Here is a 25,401-nt window from a genome sequence, read left to right as displayed (position 1 = left end):
TTTGAACTCGGTTGCAGAGTTTGTCTCTCCTTCGATCACAGAAGAAGTCGATAGTTTGGCGAGTACGTTCCCTAGGGGAGAGATTTGCGAGGATCTAATAGATTTTGCAATCGTGGACAAAGTAACCGGCGGAAAGTCGATTGAGTCCAACGAAAACTGTTTCTTTACTGCCAAAAGTCGTTGTGTTAACGACAACGTCATTTACTTCCTTATGAAAGTAGTATTTTGTTTTGTTCAATGTGATGTTCAAACATTTTTCTTATAACCCGCTTAAGATACTAGAAATAACGTACGAATGTGTAATGTTGAATATTATATAGCTGATAAAAGAATATATTTTCCTCCACAAAGATAGATAAAAGAAACAGATTTTTTAGCGCGTTTGTTCGTTCTCTTAATTATTGTTTGTTATATTTTCTTTCGTATATTTCTTCTGAAATTAATTACCCGATCTTTGATGCTTTCGAGTAGAATTATCGACTAAGAAGTCGGTCTTACGTAGTGGCTTATTATAATCCCTTTGTTAGTTTATTAAAATCGCACACTGCTAAGCCGTATCAAATATAAGCAAATCTCTTTACGAAGTCACGTAAAGCTTGTGTCTTGAAATAAGCTTTACACTTTTGAATGTATAATAAGATTTTTCTAGTTTAATAGTAATATTAAATGTACTAAGATTGAATGTGAGATTAACCAAAAAGCAATGCCACAAATTTCTCATAAATAATAAAAAATGATTTTATTAAAACAATTTTTTATCTTATCATTAAATTATATTATGTTGTTTAAATCACCCAATCCTCTTAATTACAATTCGACCTGAATTTAGTTAGCAAGTATATTGGTACAATAGTTCTTTCACTCATTTCTATTTTTCTATTTTTTATCCTACTTTTTCTTGATCTGAAATGCACGTATCTGTGATGTAGGCGAATATTGAAACACGAAGAGCTACACTTTACGAACTTTCGAACTTAAAAGATCCCACGATTTAGTGTTCATGACGAGGATTTGAAACAGTGATCTAAGTGATTGCTTTCGGCGCATACGCAAAATTTATACATTACGATGTGTGTTGAAGCGCAAGTTTATGTCGTCATTTATTGTCGATGGAAAGCTCACTATCTCTCATGTTTAATACATTGATGAAGAGTGCTAGGAAATTAAAAACGCTTAATTTACTTAGGCGCGAGCAATATACAAAAGGAATTGTAGAATCAAACATTATCTAATAATATTCATGAAATAATGCAGTTATTCGAATTATTTTCTAAGCAAATAAAACTAAATATTCTTTAATTAATATCTTGAATTTTAACTTCTCCGAAAATTGGAAACAATTCGGAATAATATTGCCAGATTACAATTTCGTAAAAATCTGGTATGCTAAAGTTTCCATAGACTTTTCTTGTTTGAGTTCGGTCATGAATATATGCCAAAGGCGACGGGTCGACCCGTTTTATCTGCAAGGCTCACATTTCTTGTGACAATAATTCATCGCTATCGCAATTACCAAGAATGATTACGACGCCGGAAGATCCGGCGCCTCTATTACGAATTCCACCGTTGAGGTAAGACAGAGAGGGGTAGATAGTTGATAGAGAGGGTTGATGAGGGAGAACAGAAACGGGAGTGGCAGAAACGGGAGGGGAACTCGCATTGAATGTGCTTGTGCAACGTTTGATTGGACGCAGTGAGACCTTTAGAACAATGCGATTCTAACCGATGCACGGTGCGTGAAGCGCAGTACGTCACCCTGTTTGTTGAATAAATATTGACTTCCGCGTTCCTTCCTATCTTCTCGGTTAAAGTAACCAGTCTGTATGCATTGTCGTGAAAACGGAATGTATTCTTGGGGAAGCTATCAAGTTCATTCGCGCGTTCAAGTAGTGTGCATGTATGTTAACGAAGATTGACAGGTAAACGGAACAATTTGTTAATCTTTCGTTACGTTATATAGATTGATGAAGTAAACGATGATGGCGTGCCAAACGTTGAACGTTTCTTTCGGATCTTCGGAACAATAGGCAGTTTGGGAATAGAAGATGCCAAGAGTTAACTGGCCGGAGACGCGATAATATATGTCGGAGTAATTTTCTCGGCAATACTCCCAGAAATTTATAGGTTATTAATTTTATGAACCCTCAGCTAGCCTCGCCTCCAACCGAGGGCGCACGTGTCCCTCTCGGTAATATCTCTATTATGACTGACTGCGGCCGATCTTACGTGCGCTCGTCCCCGACTCGCACTACTCGCAGACTCGTTCTCTCATTATTACAGACTTGCCGGATTCCAGCTTTACTTCGTTGACACTTCGTTGTATTATACGCAATTATTATATTGTTATACGCAAAAGAATACTCATTTTCATGCAAGTCTAAATCTTTAATGCACTCGTGAAGAAGTGTGTGTTGACAGTTTTATTTACTAGTGGCATATGGCTTTAACTTTTAAATTTTATATATCGCGCGTTTTGCATTAGCTATTATTTTAAATAAGTATAAATTATGTTGACAAGAGTATGTAAATATATTTCGAATGTACCTTAGAATGACTGTATTGTTCTTTAAAACTGCGAATACTATTATTCCTCATTTATCTATTAGAATTGCGTATAGGTTGCATTACTTCCGACAAATAAACGGGCGAATAAATGGATTGAACGCATAGATGCTTTAACGAGAGCCACGATAAATCGATTTTATCAGCCTTGCAGCGCTTAAAAGTTGAATAGGCTGTAAATTAGCAGCGTATAAACGTTCACTTTTATGTCTAATAATAAATTTACCATGTTAATTTTAAAAATTAAAAAACTAATTATTTGTACTAAGTTTTTATATCTAATTAATATTGCGACAAAAGATTCTAGTATTTTTAATCAACATAGCTTACCTAGTTAATCCGTACGTTAAAATAAATGTAATTTGCGGACAATTTCGAAATACTACTTACTACTTTTAGCACTCTCGACAATCGTTCATTGTGTATTAGCATTCGTAGGCGACCATAGCCTTATCGATTGAGCCTTAAAAAAAGAATAGAATCTTCATATTAGTCGGCTTTATCGATTTGCATACGGCTTTCGGGCATTATGTGTCGTCTAAGGCGTTCAACTCTGTAATAGCGGGAGGGAGAAAAGAGTGGAAGATGAAGGAGTGTAACTTCAGTATACGTGGTACGATGCGTGGTATTTGGGTGGTAAGTCTATTGACTCGTTTGTGCAATAACATTACATATTGTCGATTCACTATTTAATCCTTATCTGGGAAGGGCTACGAGATCACACGCCTTCTAGGTATTGTATTTGCCTCTTACACCACCCTAAACCCGCCCTTCGTTGCCCGGTGTCAAACACGTCGTCCTTTATTTCGAGGTAATGTTGCGCGATAACAACCAAAGCTTCGACTACCCAACAGCTAAATTTAGGATTGTCTCAGGGGAAGGATTATCGGTACAGTCGACAGGTTTTTAAAGAGAATAGACAACGGATAAAGTGTTAAAATCAAGTTACAGTAGCTTAATCTGTGCTTTTTAAGAAGTATTGTAGAAAAATTATAATTAACGTCCGAGAAATAAATTATCGTTGATTATTTTCTGGCAAGATTTGTTTCAATTTCAGAAATAGCCTAACGAGAGATGTCAAAGTATATTTAATACGTTAGACAAAATGGTGATAAAATTATCAACAAGATATGTATAAAATTATACGCTAATACGATTCGACGTTAAAAGGAAATTGTATTATAGTACGACTTTAGATTGTTACGACCTTTTCTGTGCAATTTTGCAGCAATGCCATTGCCATCGCTGCGTCGAACGCTTTATCTTGGGGTAATGTTGCGTGATAACAACGAACGGGTGGAATCGTCCCAGCGGGACGATTATTAGCGCCGCTTGTAGTTTCTTGAAGACTGCCTAGTCGATAAGGGAAGCCACGAATTATTATACTAGCTATATATTTTTAGCTTCAAATTAATTGCATGTTAATTATTCCAACCACTTTTGCTCCATTCTCCTATCTTTTTTATATGTCAATATTTTTCATTCTGCGATTTTATTCTTAAATAAATATTTTCGAGAGCAGGCATAAATGTCGCTTAATTCTTTAATTTAAAAATTTTAAACATTTTAAATAGTTTTTGAAACTTATGTTGATAAAGTGTAAAATTGTGTAGTTCTTGTAATATGTATGAAATATTTTGTCTGCATATTTGAGATAAACAATGTTGTGTTATAATCATACATCAAAGAAAAAAGCGGCGGCGAATGCAATTGCTCTAGAAGAGTTTTGCGCGCAATGCGCCTTCAGTATCCTCGTTCGGTTGTTTTCTTTCAACAAATATTATCCCGAGCGTCCACTTCACACAGATAGAAGAACGGCAAACAGTCAAGAGGAGAACTAGAGAGAGAAAAATGAAAAGGGACGAGAGAAAGCGAGAGGGTATTCTTTGGTAACTTGGTCTTCCGCGAAATACGCAGCATAATAAAGTGCACACGTTGACATAGTGGGAAACTGAAAATTCTAGAAAATAAAGAAAAGAATCGAGTACGCAGTCACGATTGGATGTGTCCTATGTACCTACTTCGCCCACCTACTACTTATCGTACCTCTTCTCGAGGCTTACCGCCACTCGTTGGGTTTGGAACGGGTTTGAAAGGGGTAGAGGAACGTGAAGGGATAAGGAGAAACAACTCCGTCGAGTAGGATCGTTGAGAGTAGCGAAAGATGAATAGAACCGTTGCACTGCGTGAGCTTTCGAATGATGCCGCCCAATTGCCACAGCATGCAAGGTCTACTTGTGAAAAATGTATTTCGACGAAAGCTTAACAATATCGCCGCTTTTGGCCCTTCACGTTTGTTATTTCGAGTACACTAGGAAAGCCGTCTGTATGTTGTTTTCGATTGACATGATTTTCCATCAGTAGACAGCGCAGATGTAACATTATTCGACTTTTGATAGAAAGAAGTTTGATTTCAATCGCAATATTTCGTAAACGTTAAAAATATTTCGTAAATTAAGAAAGGACGTTTGCTGGCTAGGAAAATTTCTCATTGATGTGCTGCAAATTAATCGCATTACAATTTTCGAAAGCACTGAAAGTCGCGTACGTTGTATATAGAACTTTCACACGCAGAACAGAAAGTATAATCGAAATTTCACAGTAACACAGTTAAATGTTGTTATGGGGTGGAAAGGGGGAGAACGTTATCTCCATAACGATCGATTTCCTCGAAGCGTGAATTTGTGAACCATCACCGACGATTTTATCCTGGCGGCGATGCGGTAGCGAGATGGGACCGAGGGTGGAAAATAGTAGACGAGAGATAGAACTCATTCGACTCCATAATTTGACTCAAAATTGCTTACTTCCGGCGTAGTTACATACTTACGACGATGTAATTGCATACTTATAGCAGTGGCTTTCATCCGTCGAGCTCAAACGTCGAACCGCTTCGGCTATGTAGTATAATAGCAGTTAATAATTATAGTTGTTATTATCATCATTACAGTGTCTTAAAGATTGTCATAAATATTCTTTAACATTAAAGATTTGAAAAAAATAAAAGGCATATCTCTTCGTATGTGTCGGAAGATTAGTTTTTGAAGCAGAAAAAATTTTATTGTGAAATAGTGGAATGGTTGAAAACGATTAATTTCATGTCGAAATATATCAAAATAGAATAAAGTATAAAATATTACCTAAATTATAAATTTTATGAGAAATTCTACGCTTTTGGACTCATATTTATATTAACTTTTTTAAATGTTGAAATCAATGGAAATACATGTTTAAAATATTTGACATTTATTCATTTACACTCCGTTTAAAAATATATTATATTATATATATATATATATATATATATATATATATATATATATTAAAGGGATCCTGAAGCGACAGAGTTATCGACACTTTTTTGCGAATTTGGATCTTCAAATTGGAATAACAAAATGTAAAATCCTTTTACACGATTAAGTACGCACAAAAATAAAGGGGGCGACGTACGATTTGTTCTGATAAATTAAAAAAAAATTATTATTTATTAGTCACCTAATGATTTGGTTTATACAAAAAATCTACAGTTTATATGTATAAAATGGTCCCGTTGTCCCCTAGAAAAAACTTTCAGGAACAATATCGTGCAATTAGAAATAAGATTAGAAAAAAAGATTCGCATTCCGCAAATTGGAAACTAAGAAAATAAAAATTTAGGTTATACACGCGTAAAAAGTCAATGAGAAAAAATGTTTTCCTTTTTCTCAATATGAAATTCAATTTATAGATTAATATTAATATGTGTACTTTAATTCTCTGCAAAAGAATTTCTAAATCTATACAAGAAATACATATGAAAATCTCATTAATGATGTGCATGAATGGACTACATTATCGACCTTGATCAAATTTCAAAGGCACTCCAGGATCCCTAAATTTTATAATATATATTATATTATAATATATATAAAAGTAAAGATGTAGCATATATACTCTGGTAGCGAATTACTGGTATTACTTCATAAAAGAAAATTGAATTGTTTTTTAAATAGTATTTAAAATTTCTTTTTAAAGATATTTTTTAAACAACTGATAAGATACCGAAATTTCGATTTTGGGGATTCGCGTATGGTGACATTTGTGAATATTGTGAAAAGATGGATAAAGAGAGAGAGAGGATTACACGATTCCTGAAATAATTACTACTTTATTATATACGAATACCATTCATACGTCGCAAGTGAAAAATATTATGTATTCGGAGATCGAGAAGGGAGCCCGCTTATTTTCTCGACACATTTTATTATGTAATATAAACTTATGTGTTATACATTGCTACATATGCTTTGGCTTAGTCGCTAGTCCTATCGGCTATCCTTACGGCTAGAATGCACAGTGACTTGTACAGAATCATCATCGTGGCACTCCACTTACTCCTCCATTGATCTGTCATTGATTTGTCATTGTCACGTAACGCCGGTGACGTGGGAAAGAAGAAAGAATGAGAGTGCATTTATATATTGTGCCGAATAAATGTTTTAAGGAAAACTAAATACGAAACTTGCAAAGAACAATTACATGTGGGTGCCGCTCTTTCTCTACCAAAAATAGACTCTGAATTGTATTATGCATAAATTATTTAAAAAAAAAGAAAATCAGAGCAATCATAATTTGCACAATTAAATATGCGTTGATAACACACATACGTAGGTATTTGTGATACTCAGTTTGCCGAAGAAGAGAAAAGTTTTAATCGAGATTGTGATGGAATTTTGTTAAACTAGAACGAAGAAAAGATTTCGAATTATTATGAACTCTGGCGGTGTAAAACAAACTTTCTGATCTAGTTGCATTGAACTCAAACAGTTTTATCCACGACTTTATTTGCATCGTTATTTCAAGCATATCTATTTTTTTCCTCTTTCCGCGTCACAGAAGCTCTCGTGTCACGAAAGCGTTCCCGTTTAGTTTACAAAACGTTTATCCTTAATGCATCTAACTGCGAGACGGCAACGGCTCGGTCCTCCTTCCTATACATATATATTTGTGTGTGTATGTATATGTGTGTGTATACATATATATATATTTATATACTGAGAAATGAAAAGCGGCTCTGTTATCGCCGTGCGGTATTGTTCCATGACATATTTTACAATACACTGGCAAGAGTATCGGGAATTAGCCTGGCTTGATATTTTATCTCAGCCGTGCGCCAACGACGGCTTTTCGAGGGATTCTCTCTGGTGAAGATCAGCCGCTAATTATCGCGAACGATCGGGTTTTAACGTAATACGAGGACGCCATAAGTAACGTCGTAATTAAGGTTACTCCCGTCGTGTGCTTCCTGTTTTTGCGCTTAAAAAACGGACGATACGTCTCGCGTGTAAAACGCGTGATGGAAACTGTCGTAATTTTAACGAAGGACTTTTTTGACGGAGAATCGGCGCTTTGCTTTGAGAAAATTTCGGCGACGCGATGCGGTTATCTCGTTTTTGTACCCACTTTGTCCGGCAGCTTGCATTTCCATCGTGCAAGGGCTTTCTAACTATTTTGTCCATTTAGAGATTACGTTTCGCACGTAAAGTTTTAATAGTTTGGAAATTTAAAAAAAAGATCTTAGCACGAGCAGAAATTGTATTTGTATAAAAACGATATATATCATCTTACTCTATATGAGTATTGTCCAAAAATGTGCGGATTTCTTTATTATGCAATATATCGTTTAAAATATAGTAACAGGAGTTTTAAGAGGTCAGGGTATAAGGTAATTGCGGAGGCTATTACGTTACAGTACCACACGGCAATTTGCGTTAAAAAATTTTTACGCGTTATCGAGCACTCCCCGTGTTTATCCATTACCATCGTGAAGATTGGCCTTTCATACCGTGGAATGAACAAACGTAGATATTACATGCGGCAGTACGCGAGTTTGTACAGTACGCTACATTTTCCGCTCGTACCCATTCTTTTTTACGCAGTAGCGTGCTCATTTCACATTTTTCACGGGAGCCAAAACGCAGCAGGGAAATCATTACTATTACGTCACACTCGAAAACAATTTAAAAAATTTATGCTACATTTAATTATCGCAACGTACACACAGCAACATAGACACGGTTTATTTTTGTGTTGAAATGAATATTTTAATCAAAATAAAAGTTGTACAGAGTTATAATAAATTTTAGCTAGGCAGGCTTTATCCTCGTCGCGCATTTAGCGCTAAGTGCAACTCACGTACATGCAAATTGAAAGTTCTTTACGTTCATCGTTTTTCACATTAGACAAATTACAGCCATTTTTAACATTTCATTCAATTTAATTGATCGCTTCAAGTTTCATGATCGATCGATTGCGTTTAACGCTAAACGTTCGACGAGAATAGCAGCCGTGGACGCTACACATGAAGGACAAGCCGTGCGTCAACGTACGTGTCGCATACGGAATTCAGCGTTGCACTCTTAAATCCATCTACCAGAGTAAGATTACATTTCGTTCTTATAACTTAACGTTCTCCACACGGCGGGCAACAACGCCGAGTTCCGCGAGCGCGATTAATACGGACCTAATAATTAACGATTAGACGTTAGTTATTAATTATTATTGTTAAATTTATGCCTAAGATATAATACACTCACCTAAGACGTACCTGATATCTTTGTAAAAATTTCCCTACCACGCCACGAGAGAGAGAGACAGAGAAAGAGATGGGAGGAGGAGAGAGCGAATGAGAGGGAGAGGGGAGAGAGAGAGAGAGAGAGAGAGAGAGAGAGAGAGAGAGAGAGAGAGAGAGAAAGAGAGAGATAGAGAGAGAGAGAGAGAGAGAGAGAGATGCAGCACTCTCGATGACGATGGTGAAAAAACGTTTGCGGAACCCGGTCTGCAAGTTCCTTCTTTATACGATATCCTTCGTCGATGCTGTCGTCGAGCGAGGAGACGCTTTGCGAAAAATATCCCCACGCGAAAACATTGTCTGGGATTTTATGCGAACGCGCATCTCGTGCCGAACATTGCCCTGACTAACGTTTCTCCGCGGGCATCGATCGCACTCTTCTTCCGCGTGAAGTATTTCAACTTTTTGACTCATCGCACGACGTTTCGAAATTGTAAAATACATCTCGAAAAAGATATTTTTGGGCAGTATAGTTGACAGGAAGAGATAAGTTAAAAGGTTCAAAATATAACAATTAATTAACAAGCGCAACAGGAAAAGTAAATAATTTTAAAAAATACTTTATTTAAGCATTAACTTTGTTAATTCGTCTTTAAGAGAATCCGATTGTTTTCCTTCCGCAATGGAAAAGAGCGGACCGATAAAAACTTCGTTTTAAGTAACGTAGTACGTTTCGGAAACACCGGCTTAATCTCGGCGAGACTTCGGTGCTACGCACGCGATGGTTAAATTTCACCGAGAAATTCTCGCACCTGAATGTGCAGCTCGCCGATCACCGCACTCGTACCGCGGTCCGTCATTTGTCCCGGCGATTAACCCGTCAGCTTAATTGCATCTAACATTTTTCTTCCGGAAAGTCGGGCCAATTTTCCAATTATGCCAAGATTCATTTCTTTTTTCGATCGCGTGCAAAGACAAGGCACGGTTATTACCTCGTCCTAACAGTCGTTAAACTCGCTTTTAACGCGAATAAAGTCAAGAATTAACTTAACTTTCAAGGGTGTGATAGGACATATACGTTAAATTAATATTAAAACAAAGAATTAAGATAATTTACGATTTCTTTGATACTTTTGAAAGATATATGGCTCTAGGTAATTTTACCTATAATAAATTTGACAAACAATGATTATTTAATTAATTCGAAAACAAAAGACATCGAAACGCCATGCGCGTTATGCGGAGTGAAAATCGAGCTTTAAACACATTTTAGTGATACACGCGGAAACACGATACGACGCGAGTCAGCTATTCGAATTTCTCTTTGGTAATCTTTGTGTTTTCAATATTCGTGATGCGAGCGACATACACGCCTATATGTGTACGTATCGCACGACGAATGCGACATCAAACGTGACGACAATAAATGCAAGCGAGTAAAATATAATATCGCCGTATGCGATAATGCTTCTCCGCTTGTTTGTCACGGAAATATGCAATGGTTGCGAATACTAATTGTAATGAAATATATTATACCGTTCGATTATGTGACTCGACGCTGCTCCTCATCACGGCCACTCGTTATATTAAACGGGATTTAATAGCAACGGGATTACGCGAAATTATGTCATGTATGATGATCATTATAGTCGTCTGCGCAAATGCACATGGTTATTATCGCCCGATGCCAATGTAATCGCTGCAGCAGTCACTAATTCTTTTACCTTAAAATATTGGATATCGTGTTTATGAATTTTCATGTAACGCATATTGTCAAACCACGCGAATCGCTACTCTTCCTAAAATACGACATGTTCCACAGCTACACCCTCTAGTCATATCATTGCGGTGACTACTGAAAGAGATATAAAAAAGATATCATTTCTATCTCTTCTCTATATCATATTTTCGTTCAATTTCTCATATTTAATCGTACTCGCGTCCCAGCGTGCGTTTCTCGCATAACATCACTCCTCGCTCGCCCTACCCCTCTTTGGTTTCTTCTTCACGACCTTTCGTCCGTGAGCGAGTCACTTTGGTACACGTGTTCGTGGAAGGGGACCGACGCGGACGATGACTACCAATGGTAGTCGATGATTGGCTTACTTTCCGAGCACGGATTGACGCTACCGCACCATTTGGTCTCCTTCAGCGGCGGACACGGTGCGCCACCCCGGCGCGGCTTTATCGTGATCTTCCGCATCCTCTGGGTCTCGCCCACGCCGCAACTGCGACTGCACGCGCTCCACGGGCCCCATTCGCCGACCTTGCAATCTCTTGGTGCACCTGGAATCACGAATGCAATTATTCCGCTCGAGCGGATGAGCGAACTCATGTCTAATCTTGCGACGTGTATGGGAAATCCTCGGGGTAGATAACCGCGATCTTCGGACCAGGGGACCGCAATGCAAATCGCGGAAACTTCCTAGTTTTGAATTTTGCTCGAACAGTTCTTTCTTAAAACATTTTAAAAAAAGGTAAAAAATTCTTTCCAGACTCGTAGGATATACAGATTTAATTATTTGATATTAAATTGAAGACAACTTCCTTTGGCTTAAAATTTAAAGAATCATGATGATTCAGTGTCATGTGTTTCATTAAATTTTGGATTAAAATCGATTTCGTTTTTCTTTTGAAGAGTCAATAGCTGAATAAAATGCGATAATCCCGGAGTTAGATGAAACGCAGGAGTAATTATCGATATTAATTTATGATTTAATAAATGATTTGCGTTTTCATAGTTATTATTAGCTTGAGCAATGTACAGTTATGTGCATGTGCATGCGCACGTTTCAAACGAAGAAAAATCCGCGTCTATGTAGTACGGAAACCGGAACAGCGGATAAACGCGAGACAGAAGATAATCCAGAGCGGAGGATACCACGCGAATGTGACAGACGGGAAAGGGCACGACGAGAAGAGGGAGGAGGGGGGGAGGGCGCGGAAGCGCGCTTTGATCATTTACGCGGGAAATATGGCTATTGAGAGCGCTCGGCTTTTGCATTAGCTACCGTCAATAAAAAACTGCACCGAAGGTTTTGTCCGGACCTTCCGCTGCACCGTGTCGTTTAAAGAATTAATTAGAGGCTCGATTAGATAGCCAAAGCGACGGCTCCACGTGAAGGTTTTCGAAAAACATTTCGAATTATGGTTCGTATAATCATCGTTCGCGTCGGATTAGCGGAGAGTAACGGTGTAACAATGGCTATCGGTCGCTACAAAGTATCTACGTTATATTGTCTTCCCTTATTTTGCTAGGCGAATAGAGAGAAGCCGGTAACTTTGCAAGGTAATATTATTATTCTAAACTAATTAAATAGAAAATGGGATAATGCTACGCCTGGGTCTAATAATGTCCAAGCTCGATAACGTGAACCGTTGTCTTTATAACATATATGAGAATATGATAAGTATATAATATTGTACATCAGTATGAAAAATTATTGTAGAACTCAATACTGATTATCAAAATTAAAAATAAAATGTTTGAATATTTTTCTCGCACTTACGTGTTCTAACTCGTTTGCCTTTGGATGTCAATCCGTGATGCTTCATTCTGAATTTGTGCTGGCGCTGATCCGTCGAGCCAGTCACGTTGTTCGCAAATGAGTAGCCTGTACTCGACACGTTCGACACGTTGGTAATCTTTCTCTTGATATCCTCGTAGATTTGCGCCTTCTGCGTCTCCGCTGTTTGCCTGTACGTCTGGTAATACGGCCAGTCGGACTTCCCTGTCTCGCTGTACCTCGTTTTACCGTCGACAGCGACCTTCGATGTTCGCGGTATCGCGGTCGCGGTGTACCTCGGTCTCTGCAAAGCGTACGACGTGGCGATGCTGTTGATGATCGCCGCCTTGTTGTCCTGCGGAACGTCCGTCACGACGACCGTTTGCTGACCGTTCCCGGTCGTGCTCCAGTATCTGTTATCAGAAAATTAAAAGACGAGATTGAAAGGGAAATCGAGGAACTGCAACTGTTTTCCGAGAAAAGCGGGGAATATAAATTAGTTAATTAGAATAAAGGGAATTGAGAATCTAGTTAAAGGGCCGTGAAATTCCGGGATTGAAAATTTGCGAAATTTTCAAAACTTCCGCAATTAACTGGGGTGCAATTAAAAGTATGCCGTTATACACGATAATTTCACGCAACATGACCCACGATTATTAACGTTAATATCATTGGTTATGTTAATGTTATACAATCATTCTTGTTTCGATGTGCGTGTTTTGACGGACTGAACGTATCGAATGGTTTAACACGAATCGACGGAATTTCCATTACTGTCCCCGTCTATACACTCGCAATCAATACTCGATGAATATACATGCAGTTGGTCGATGTGGCGCAGCGGAACGCCACAGTGTAGACAGCGCCTAGACAGTAATAAGTTGGATGAGCGTGTTAGGTAGCAATTACTAAATGGAACTGGCCAGGTATTAGCGGCGCGCTGAACTTGTCGGACCTCATTTGCTAAACATGTATGCATTACTTGTATAAAGCCGGAGTAATGCCTGCGCGTCGCGAGATGAAGTTGTTAATTAATTATTCCCGGGACAATAAAATTTGCCAACTTGCGAATAACAAAAGTAGTTCACGTTCGCGTAGACGATTTGTCGACGAATTAGTTTAACCAATAGAGATTCAAATCGGAATCGAATCTCATCTGATCCGATTCGAATGCCTCGCACACCTCTACTGGTATTTGCAAAATGGCACATTTATTCAAAAAACAATATACGATAGAAATGTTGTAAAAAGATAGATGATGTATATGCTTTAGCAATCGTTCTAAGTTGATTTATCCACAATTTGAAGCACATCATAAACGATAATATATTTCTATATCATTTTATATTCTTTTTATTTCCGCCTTTTTGTGATATATGTATTAATATATATTATTTATACATGACAGTTTATTTTGACGAACATCTAGAGGTTTATTGCTGCTCGTTAGTGTATTTACAGCTGTTGCTTCGATTAGACGATATCTCCTCGATTTTTGTAGCACGAGCTCGGCGGGACGAAAATCAGTCGTTCGTTATGAACTGTCTACACGTTGTGGTCGTCGTAGTAGTCCTCGTCGGTACGTGCACTTCGACGAATCGAATTTAGTGACCTGAACGGAAGCGTGTGGGCGCGCGAAAACAATTTCGAGAATTGATTTACGGTTGGCATGTGGTATACGTAGGAGAGACAGAATCAAAAGGGGTTGTCGGACGACAGTCTCCAAAACTTGTGTTTCACGCGGGGAGAGCTTATTCACCGTGCTTCGTCTCTCTCTTTCTCTCCCTCTCTCTATCTCTCTCTTTCTCTCTTCCTCTTTTCTTCTCTCGTGGTTATGTCAGTAGAGAATTTGTTCTTCGCGCGCAACGTGATTTCATCGAAAACGTTTATCCTCATTCGATACAGACAGCTACGTCGATGCAAATGACTTTATCATCTCTGGTCTTTGATGTTTGCGATTTAATTACTATAACTATTCGCGATGAAAATTTGCAGTTCCGGGCGCAATCGATTAGAAAATTCCATTTAAGTATGGTAATTACAAATTCCAATTGTGTAATTTATGACCTAATTAAGCAATTACACTTTGCAATATGTAGGTAATGCATATGTAATCGGTACATCAATCCGTAGCAGCGACTGGAATTATCTGATTATCACGGTTAGCCTCTAACTACAAATTTCAGTGATTCATTCGCAGGGAACAGATACACAAGATAAAATAATACCACACATTTTCGTAAAGCCTTCAACGAGAATATTTTATTACTTTTGTTAACAATTCCCTTGCACGAACGTAACTTTAAATAAGTCGTGTGTAATACCAATAGTCTCATTGGTATTAAAAATACGCCGACGCGGCACGTTTAGCATAATCATATTTTCTGCATGATAATTTGCATGTATGCAGATCCGGCATAAGTTTACTTTTTCCTACGCTTTAATATTCCTCCAGGAAGTTCCGTGCGGCTGGCCGCCGCTAAGCTAAGAACCGAGCTTATAGGTTGCCATAACTTTTTAATTAAACTGACCTACCATATTACTTTATCGCTGTCTACCGCAAAATCTAAACGAATGCACGTTTAATTGCTCCTTGCAAATCTTTACTGCCTAATTGCGAACGGAAAATATAAATCATATTTCAATACCTGTGCTCGACTGAACGTTCAAATGTCGAACGATCCAATCGATTGTCACGCCGGCCGAGGCGTGGAACGACTCGTGGAATTTTACAGTAGGAAATGGAGTTATATTTAGATCTAATCGGCGACATTCTCGGCTCGATTTTCGTTATACCTTACCGGGTTCGTGTAACGACATCGTCTCCGTCGATTATGGTCACGTCGCACGTCTACAGGAAGTTTGGCGAAGTAGGGTAAACAGTATATAGTTGCTGGCAATCAGTATAGTCATGGGCATGGGAAGAGAAGCACAGGAAATTGTCTTCGAGCGTTATTACCTTACTTCGTAACGAGAGAACGCCTTTTGCAGAAATCTGAGATAAAACTTCTCTAATCAATTTCTTTCTTGGAGTAATTATATTTGGCTTATATATGTATACTTTCGCCCAAAGGTGTACTTAATCTCTTAAAATTAACATCAATAATGAAAGGAAGAAGGCTCGAATTTCAGTGAACCTCTTCATCTCCCGAGTGATTATATCGACTTGTTTTAGGGGATTCCCTTCATCGCGTGCTGCTCACTTTATATCGATTTCCATTTTTCGGGCGAGAAAAAATATACTTGTTGCTATCGCCTCAAGCAGGCTCAAAATAATAGACTAAATGTCTCTTTTCGTGGGCGCTGAAACTTAATTACTGCGGATCGTTAGAACCCGTACGAAACCGTATAACATTGTTTTGTAAGAAAAGAAAGAAAAAGTGTAATACACGCACTTATTCTCGAGTTTCGTCGGACAGAAGTCGAGGAGTTGTGTACAATGACAATAATATGTAACGATAATAGTCCCATCGGCAGCTCGCGCTCTTATAAGGATTTTAATCTGTCGCAGTACTCTATCGACGGAATGATGTATTTTAACGTCGTGCTCGTTGGAATTTACAAACGATGGACTTAATACGCGGGAGAACGCGATACAATGGACGCCGGTGAATTAATTGCGCGCTAATGCGCTTGCATTTGACGGCAGGGGGACTTGGAGCGTTATAATGCATACACTTCGTTGTTGGTCCTGGATTTTAGAGTTCCATTGTACCTCGTTCTCGTTATGCATTTGTTCGCGATATGCATAATATGCATTATTCTATAAGCTATTATTTTCGCCGATACTTTTTTTTTATAACCGAAGCGCGTGAAACGTGATTTGCGATATCGCGAATTTCGCAACAAGTTTCTCTGCGAATAATTTATTTTCAGTTTGTATGAATTATTTATTTCGCTATAAATTAATTATTCGCGTTTCTGCGCACGTACGCTCGTTCTATAGCTCGGAGAAATCCAAAGTGCAATCAAGACCAGAAAAAAGAGCAGCTCGGATTTTCCGAAATATTCAAGAGATACATGATATTGCTCAAAATGAGTGGAAACTATGGTGGAGATTTTCCAACATTACGATAGTAATAGCATTTACATTTTGGATTATGCAGGCTGTTTCGGTGACTCTGTTCGCGCGGATTATCACAGAGCTTGTGTGAGATATGAAAAAATGTTTTAGAACATTATGCCACATGCACACATGCATTCAAGTAAGGAAGACCGTTGTATCTAGAAATACTTTTTAAATTTTGATTTTCAGAATTTTTTAACTGTTTTTATTTTAAATGTTTATAAATAATTGATTTTTAGGTAACTTAGATAAAAGTGCATTTTTTCCCCTTATTTTGTTTTCATATTCTTTTATACTTCTTGTCTTCAATCTTTAATTTTTCTGGCATCAGTGAGTACACGCGATCTTTCCTTAAAATAAAAATCAAAATATATGAATACTTGAAATATATTAAATAATTATCTAAATTTACACAGAATTTTATAGTATATTTGAATCTCATTAAAAAATTTTATAAAACTACAAACATAATAAAATATTTATAAAGAAGGTTTAGAAACAAACTTTGTCGATAAAAACTATAAACGGTTGCACAAAATATGTAATTATTTATGTTAGAAACAAATGACAATTGAAATATATTAAGCTTTCAGTACTAAAAATCTCATTATTATTAAAAAAATAATTAGAATGAGATACAACAGTCTACACATACATGTGTCTAGTGTCGGAAATCGCAACTAGAGAGGAAAAAAAAACAGAGTTGTTGCAACATCATGGATATTTCAACACATCATTGACACTGATAGATTAAGATACGCGGAGGCAGGCTATCTTTCGGACGAAACGAGCGTCTTGGGCGTGCGAATTTTAGTTTAGTTTCTTTGACCTCGCGTGCGCCGCTGAAAAATGCGCGTGCGAAAATAAATTGCCGGTGGCGGAAAATAAATTACCGGGCGCATTACGATTGCCGCGTGTTCGCGACTCTACTTTCCCCCGTCCCTCTCGCCAGGCTGAACGAGGTGAGAAGCAAAAGGGATGCAACCGGCGATACCGCCTAGGCACGTCGTCCGTTATAGTTACTTCTTGTTACACGGGCTCTCCGTTTATCGCAGTAAATTCATTGAAACGTGCCGTATGCCAGTTCACAAATGGCACCACCACGTGGGCACGATGGGGATTTACGCGGTCGTGCATGCCTTTTGCGATGTGCACACGGTCTATCATTCTCCGGTAATTAACTTTATGATTGCGCGGAAGGCATAAATGCGAGTTTAGCGTCATTGAATTCGCGAGTATCCGTAAAGTATCGCGGCATTTCAACGCGTCGTATTATTCTTGGAACGTTTTGGTACTTGAAACTTTATTCGTTCAGCCCCTTTAAAATTAAACGGTTCCATTCTGACGATTCTATGTTTTTATGTAATACAATATGTGCGATATTGATCTTGGAATTTCTCGAATATTGTTTCTTGCTTCGTAAGAAGAGCGAGGGAAGAAATATGCGAAAGATATAAGCGATTTTCGATTTCGAATCGATACGTTTTTCGCGTTATCGACCTCATAACACATCAACTCTTCCTTCTCTCGATCTCCATGTTCCTACACATACATGTGCAAATATTCACCCATACGGCGATACGATAACCATCGAGTTTAACATCGCTTTCGACAAGTTTGCACAATATAGCTTGACAGGTTTTTGACGGAAAATCGTCACTCCGGTCGAAGATTTAACTGAGCAAAATAATCTTGCAGCGCTTTGCTCGGCGTTCGTAGCTTAAATTCAAATATGTATACAATTGAATTTTTACCATAACGTCGATGCGTCCTGACGCACGTTCCCAGCATTTATGTGCGCGAGTAAATATAATGATACAATAGGCGCAAAAATGTTTCCTCGCGAAAATAATGATGCAGCATGTTTCTAACTTTTCATTTTATATATTATTTTAACGGTCATCATGCACGAAATTGAATGCATGCATAAAAGCGTGACGCTTTTTATTTCGCTTTAGTGTTTTATTTTATTTGTTCACGTCATCTACAAATTTACCGAACTATTAATTTGTTTATTTGGACGGTCATATCTATTGATACCTACTCGTGAATCGTTTTTCGTTAAAACACCATAAAGCATTGACGGTGACAAAAGAGGGGGAAAAAGCATATTGTTCGGTTAATAGAAATTTTTATCGAAACAGTTACGAATTATTTTCATGAAAAGAATATAATGTAATAACCTGAATACACTATGCCAAAGAGCGTACAATATGTGGCTTCGGGCGTATAAACTTTTTAGCTAAATTGAAATATTGCTAAACGAGATTTACCTTTTATCGTTAATTCGCAGTTACTGTTACGTATCGATGTTACTTTTTGGGGGTATCGATCAAATTCGATTTATGTTTGAAGACGCACAATAATTACAGAAAGGCGTTATTATTCTTTCTTTATCGCGCTGTTCTGCATCAAGTGGAATTCTATGAAATATTATTTCTTCGTGATAATATTTCATTATCTGCAATTTCTAAGACAATACTTCTACAGAGATATAACACAACTAGACACATAATTTTATTTATTACACTGAAGGTCTGCGCAAAATTAATATCTGGCTGAGTCCCTCAAAGAAATCAGCTCAATGGCTGCTCGGTAATGAGATATGTCATTGCCGTGGCCACGTCGTCCCCAGCGAAACGACCCTTCGTCCACAAGTCCCGGACTAGGAAATGACCAGGATGATCCGGTCGTAAGATTTAATCTGTTAAGACGAAGAGCAGGAAAATAGAAAGATCGGAGGTCTCGTACCAAAATGGGGCAGCAGCAGTATCAGCGACAGCCTCGAAGGCACAATAGCAATTACCAGAAACGACGATCGCTCCTTGCCGAGCGGCCAGATAGCGTTGAATGGAATCGAATCTGCGGTAACGTTCCGAAGAGATTGGCTACTCGGCACGCGGAAGGGGAGGGGGGGAGAGAAGCTTACATAGATCGATCTCGAGTGTCATCGAACGTAAGCTTTATCGATCTTGGCAAAGCCAGACGCGTCAGCCGGATATTGGACGGATAAGGATACGAGAGGCCTATAAAGTGAACGCGGTCAGTTTTCACGCAAGATGCACGCAGTCACCGATCGTGTACATCGATTCGATCGTTCTCTGAGGCCGTTTGTGGCCTTTTGTACGGCTCCGACCGGTTAATACATCAGTTATAATGTCTTCGTTACATAGCGATATAGAGAGAAACATGAAAAATGGAAGGTGCCTTGAAAGCACTAAAGGCATCATTTGCCATAGATTTTTTTGATTAAAAAAAATTGATTTTTTCTGAACAAACTATTTGAGGATATTCTATATAATGAAGAAATACAAAAAATTTATTGTTATTTCCTTTTGACCATCAGTTTGTATTCTATTTTGATTGAGTATATATTGGAACGAGGTAAGCAGCATGAATGGAAGTTTTATTATAGCATAGAGTAATCAATTATATAAAATACGGTGGCATTATTTACTTAATAAATTATTGCATTTGGCAAAAACATATTAAAGATAGCATATTAATATAATGATACGATGGCCAAGATCTTCTCGACCTTTTCGAAATGGTTTTTTTCTTTTACATACAAATATTTTTATGCCATCTGTAATATTTCATACGATGCTCTATCGGCTTCCCGAGAAAATTTCCCCAATTTCATCGGACAGCTTGATCGAAATTGAAGGTCATGAAAATCTCGCCCAGCATGTCCGCCCCGGCGAAGTAAAACAAGTATAAAACGTGAAAGACGATATAACGGGGAGCGGTGCGTTATAACTTTATTTTCAGGCTTCTTCCGCACGTTTCTCGGCACCGTATAGTGTCGATGTTTTCCGTCGGCCTGACATTACCGCGAGCTCTGGCCGGATATTACGGCAAACCGCCAGATACGCTATACGTATCGCAGAAATTGTCGCGAATCAAAACGTCCGCGAAAAGTAAAATATCGTAATCAGCCGTGGGATGTCAAACGTACGTGTATCAAGAGACGTGTCAAGTATTTTTTTTTGTTCATATTTTTTGTTCTTTCATAAAAGAGACGCTACAGTGCGTATCACAGAAAGGAGAACATTTTTCTAAAAATAAATAATGATCCTTTTCACAGAAATTAATGTTAACATATGGATTGTTTCGATTCCAACTGTCCCGAGCGAAAAAGTCATGTGACTATTGAAAAGCTTTTTGTTTCATGTAAAGCTTTTGTAGCATATAAAGAGAAAAAAAAGACAAATTATATTTAGAATTATATGTGGACGTAAAAATATATTATATATAGTATACTTGAATATGTACGAACGTTAGACGGAGTTTTATTTTTTATTTGTAAGAAAATGCAAGAGAGATTTTATCGTGGATAGGACATTATATTATAACGAAGTAATAAGTTCGTGTTTGAATCGGCATACACTGACGGATCATGCGACTCCTGCGGATGCGTAATATCGTTATTGATATTCAATGTCGGCTGCATCGTACCCAATCTGGCTAGCTGCGTTTCGCGATAAATTGCATTTGTAGCTCGGGGGTGGCTTCGGTTGGCTTTTCCGTTCAATAAACAAAACGAAAGAGAATATTACTTTCGTCATGTACAATATATATTCTGCGACCATCAATTAACTTTTCTTTTTCAAGCATGCATTTATTATATATTATGGTTATATACATATATTATGTTTATATATAACTAATCGAAATCTAGGTCAGAAAGTAAATTAGTTAAAATTGTATAGTGGTTATTATTAAATTACATTGTGTAAAATCAAACATCAATTAATATGTGTTAGTATTAATGTAATTATTTATTATTTGATGTCAAATAAGAAATTTTATTTCGGATTTGAAAATACAAACATTTTATTTCTACGGAAAAGTATCTTAAAACATCCCTATAAAATCTCTTTAAACATTTATTCTCGTGCAATTGGAGCGAACGGTGTTAGCAGTAATTCACAGTTTACATCTTATTGTATGTATTAGGAATAAAAAATAGGCAATTTTATTAGGGCTAATTGAAGACAGAGAGTACAGAAATGCTGTCGGGGCGGATATGGAGAAAGTGGAAATTCTTGTTTCCAACAGATGAATTTTCTTCTAAAGGCGTATCAGGACGTTTTCGTTTTATTATCGCGTAAACGTCATACGAAATTGTCAAATGTCATATGGCAAGTCTGGCGATTTTTCAGACTGTCGAGTAAGGACGCCGTGAGAAGAAGACTCGCACGATCTTCATGCGACCCTCCGCTCGAGTTCTCTATCGTAAAAGTTAAAGAGAGAAATAGAGCGAGAAGGCGCATGTTAGAAGGACAGACGAGAAATCTTGTAAGAGTATGAAGGGTCCACTGCTGGAAGGCACAGAAGAAGGATCCGAGTTCGTGTCATAAAAGAGAGTGGCGAAAGGTTGGACGGATCTAGTCTCGGGGCCTTTCATAAAGTGAGAAGAAAGCAAGAGCGTCCCAGGAGGAAAGGTCAATACTTCGATAGATGATACTATTGCTCATTGCAAGGAAAAAAGTCTATGTGAACGTGTTGCAAGCAAATTACAAAATGCATCGCAATTTCGGAGAGAATTTTTCAAAAGTTTATTACAATTTTTAGGAAATACTCTTTTAGCATTCGAAATGTTATTGCTATATAATTTGTTTTATTTTTCCTTTATATTAGAAGTTTCAATCTCACAAATTATTAAAAAACTAAACATACGTTTAAAAGTCTTACTCATAATAATCGATGCTATCGTTTTACAAAGTGTGAATTTTTCTCTCGGGAATATATTTTATATTTTTACACGCGCATGGACTTGTCTTTGATAGCTATCTGACAACAGCTCACGCTTAGATACTGTCAGTTTAAATCTTGTTGCAAGAAAGTTGATATTCAATATTTTACATCACTTTGTCATCAAATTTTATGATTTTCTGCGCACGTTTGCTTCTCTTTTCTTCGCGAAAGAAAACAAGATAGTAGTACATGGGGATAGCTTTTGAGCGGTGATGCCATTTCCAAAATTTGATATGCAGATGATGGTAGTTTCCTCGGGATGAAACATGCTCGACGCAGATGCGCACCCTGAATACAATACTCGTCATTCATATGCGACTTTCTCTCATTGTCGAGAAAGTGGCGTTTACTATCTTTCTGTATTGTCGAGCTTAAAAGCTTCGCCTCCGGGTGACATTCTGAAGGAATTAAAACTTGAAGAAAAAGTACTAGGTAGCTTGATGAACTGATTCCAACTTTGCAATTTTTACTCAGACTCTCGCTCTTATGCACTGTTTATGAGACAGTGTTTTCCTATATCCCTTTTTAGTTAAAAGTTTTTTTTTAAAGATACAGGAAAAAGTTACAAAGATGTCACATCATAAAAGGCATTTATAATATTATAACAATAGAAATAGTAAAAAAATTAATCATTTAATAACTGTTCTTGTTCTTTTTCTCTTTATCTCTTCTTTTAGTACTTGAAAATTTTGAGAATTATTTTATATATGAATTATAAAATATATACTAACATATATATATAGATTATTCAATAATGCACGCAATCAAAAATGTCCTATGTCTCGGCAAATAACTACCTAAATTTTTTTCCTTAAACATTTTCTATAAAATTTCTCGACTAACTTGATTGACCTATCCAAATTCGAACAAGTCCGATAACGGAATGCAAAATGCAAGCATGTAGAAGGGAAGAAAAAGAACAGTTCTTTCTCTTTGATTTTAAAGTCCACTTGCCAAATACGCGGTAAAAAGCGTGACTTTCCACTGCTGGTAGTTTGCAAAAAGAAAAACGAAATAAAAAATTCGTCCGGATGAGCGGAAAGATGAAAAAGCATCGGTAGAAGTGGAGGGAACATACCTGTATCTCTGGGTGTCCATTTCCCTTCGTTCCTCAGCTATGGCCTCGTTTAGGTCCCTGTTTGGATCGATTCCTCTGGGAGCTTCGCTGTTCGCTTGCAGATTGTCATTGCTGACGAATTCCACCTCGACTTCATCTTCGTGATACGATTCGGTCAGGGTGTACTCACGCAGCTGAAACAGCAACAGCGAGAACACTTTCAATCAACGGTCCGACACCGATCGAATAAAAAAAAAAATACATATATATATATATATATAGCGATTTTCTGCACCGCGAAATATCGTGGGACATGCATATTTATGAAGGGAAATAAAACGTGCTCTTCGAGAATTCATAAACGTTTCATTTCGCCTGACCTACACGCGCGCAGTACGTGGATTATGTTATGTTCGGGGAATAATACACTTTTCGCTTTTAAATATCAGTGAACGGATTTAAGAGGAGCACTTTATTTTCGAATATTTGCCACATTTATCGCAGTTGCATATATCTATAAAGCTTTTCTGATTTTGCAAATATAATTTTGCAAATGTAGCGAGAATTATTTCACGTGCTTTACTGTTTAACATATTTCTCCCATTTTCAGGAGTAGATATAATCTGTTGGTAATCGAAATCAAATTCACTGATTAATAAAATGCAGCTTTTAAAGGTAAACATTACACTTTTTACCCTTTGTGCTAATAATAAGAAATATCATAATTTTTATATACAGAAATGGTTCGAGTGCACTTTCATTTACGGATCCCCTCAGCAATTTAAAGTGGATTTAATAAAAAATTAAAGACATCTTAAGAACTTCTAAGATTTAATAAGAGATACAATAGGAGGCATAAGAATGTACATCCTGTTCTATTTAAAGATTAAACATTGACCGACCTCCTCCTTTTCCTTTTAAAAGTAACTGAATTTTTTATCGTTATAAACTGAAAGTCTTTCCTTTCTTTTACGATAAATTTTAATAAATGGAAATACAGATATTTGTAGTAGTTACCAGAACTAGACCGAGAATCTTTTTCTTTCGACTGACAGAAACTTTTGATACATATAATTTATAATTTATAGAAAGTTTTTCTTAATAATTATTCTTTTCATTTAAAAAATAAATTATAAGCACGTATTTCACAAAATATTCAATATTTCTTTTTAAGACAAATATAACCAATTAGGTGAGAACGCATTAAGCAACATTGTCGACTTTCCTTTTAAAGCATCGTAGGGAATGATTGGTGGTAAGGTGCTTTCGTGTTGCAGTAACGTTACGATTAATCACTCCCAGTGGTCAGCGGGGTACGACCGAATTAAAGCCAATGAGACTTTATGGTGCTTTGCCGGGTAACACACCGCCGTTTTTCTCCGTTTGCCCTTTAGTCCGACTCGTTTTTATTTTTCGCCGGAATTTTCGGAACGACGAACTCCTGTACTTACCTCGTTACAGAAAAACGGCATTTTGCAAGCGAGCGAAAAGACTATTTTATACTTAAGTGAAATACATTAAACTATCAAATGAGTTTATATCTAACAAATATATAAAAAAAAAACACGAAAGAAAAAAAAATATACGTAATGTTTGGAAGTCTCGTAAAATAGATTTTTTAAAACCTATTTAATCATGAAGCGATTTATCACTCCAAATGTGATTCCATGATTTCCATGTGCAGTTCTAAAAGGAAACAAATTTTGCTAACGAGCATTTTAAGATACATTTATTTATGTTGCCGCTAATATCCGACTAATGCAGCTTATTCGTAATAAACATTTATTCTCCTTGCTTGCATCTTGAATAAATTAATAAAATTAAAATTAATTTTCTCTTAGTTAATGAGAGTTATAAAAGTCGTAACCGCAGATAAAACACAAAGAATATACTTTTTATT

At 37.2% G+C, this 25,401-nt stretch overlaps 1 protein-coding gene and 1 long non-coding RNA gene across 8 annotated transcripts in view; one reads left to right on the top strand and one right to left on the bottom strand.

Annotated features, from left to right (window-relative positions):
• The window catches only part of LOC105835367, a 204,790-nt gene that overhangs the window by 10,507 nt on the left and 168,882 nt on the right, over positions 1 to 25,401 (top strand). The window lies entirely within an intron of this gene.
• The window catches only part of LOC105839278, a 168,053-nt gene continuing 149,341 nt past the window's right edge, over positions 6,690 to 25,401 (bottom strand). Inside the window, exons 5-7 of the mRNA XM_036285725.1 lie at positions 23,523 to 23,695; positions 12,622 to 13,031; positions 6,690 to 11,398 (exon numbers count right to left, since the gene is read on the bottom strand). Coding sequence (XP_036141618.1) covers positions 11,190 to 11,398; positions 12,622 to 13,031; positions 23,523 to 23,695 — 792 coding nt within the window. The 3' untranslated portion in view covers positions 6,690 to 11,189. The remainder of the gene's footprint in view (positions 11,399 to 12,621; positions 13,032 to 23,522; positions 23,696 to 25,401) is intronic.

This window comes from Monomorium pharaonis, chromosome 1, assembly GCF_013373865.1.
Source record: "Monomorium pharaonis isolate MP-MQ-018 chromosome 1, ASM1337386v2, whole genome shotgun sequence".
Classification (NCBI taxonomy): domain Eukaryota; kingdom Metazoa; phylum Arthropoda; class Insecta; order Hymenoptera; family Formicidae; genus Monomorium; species Monomorium pharaonis.
The sequence above is the reverse complement of the archived record's forward strand: the minus strand, read 5'-3'. Positions and strand labels throughout refer to the sequence as shown.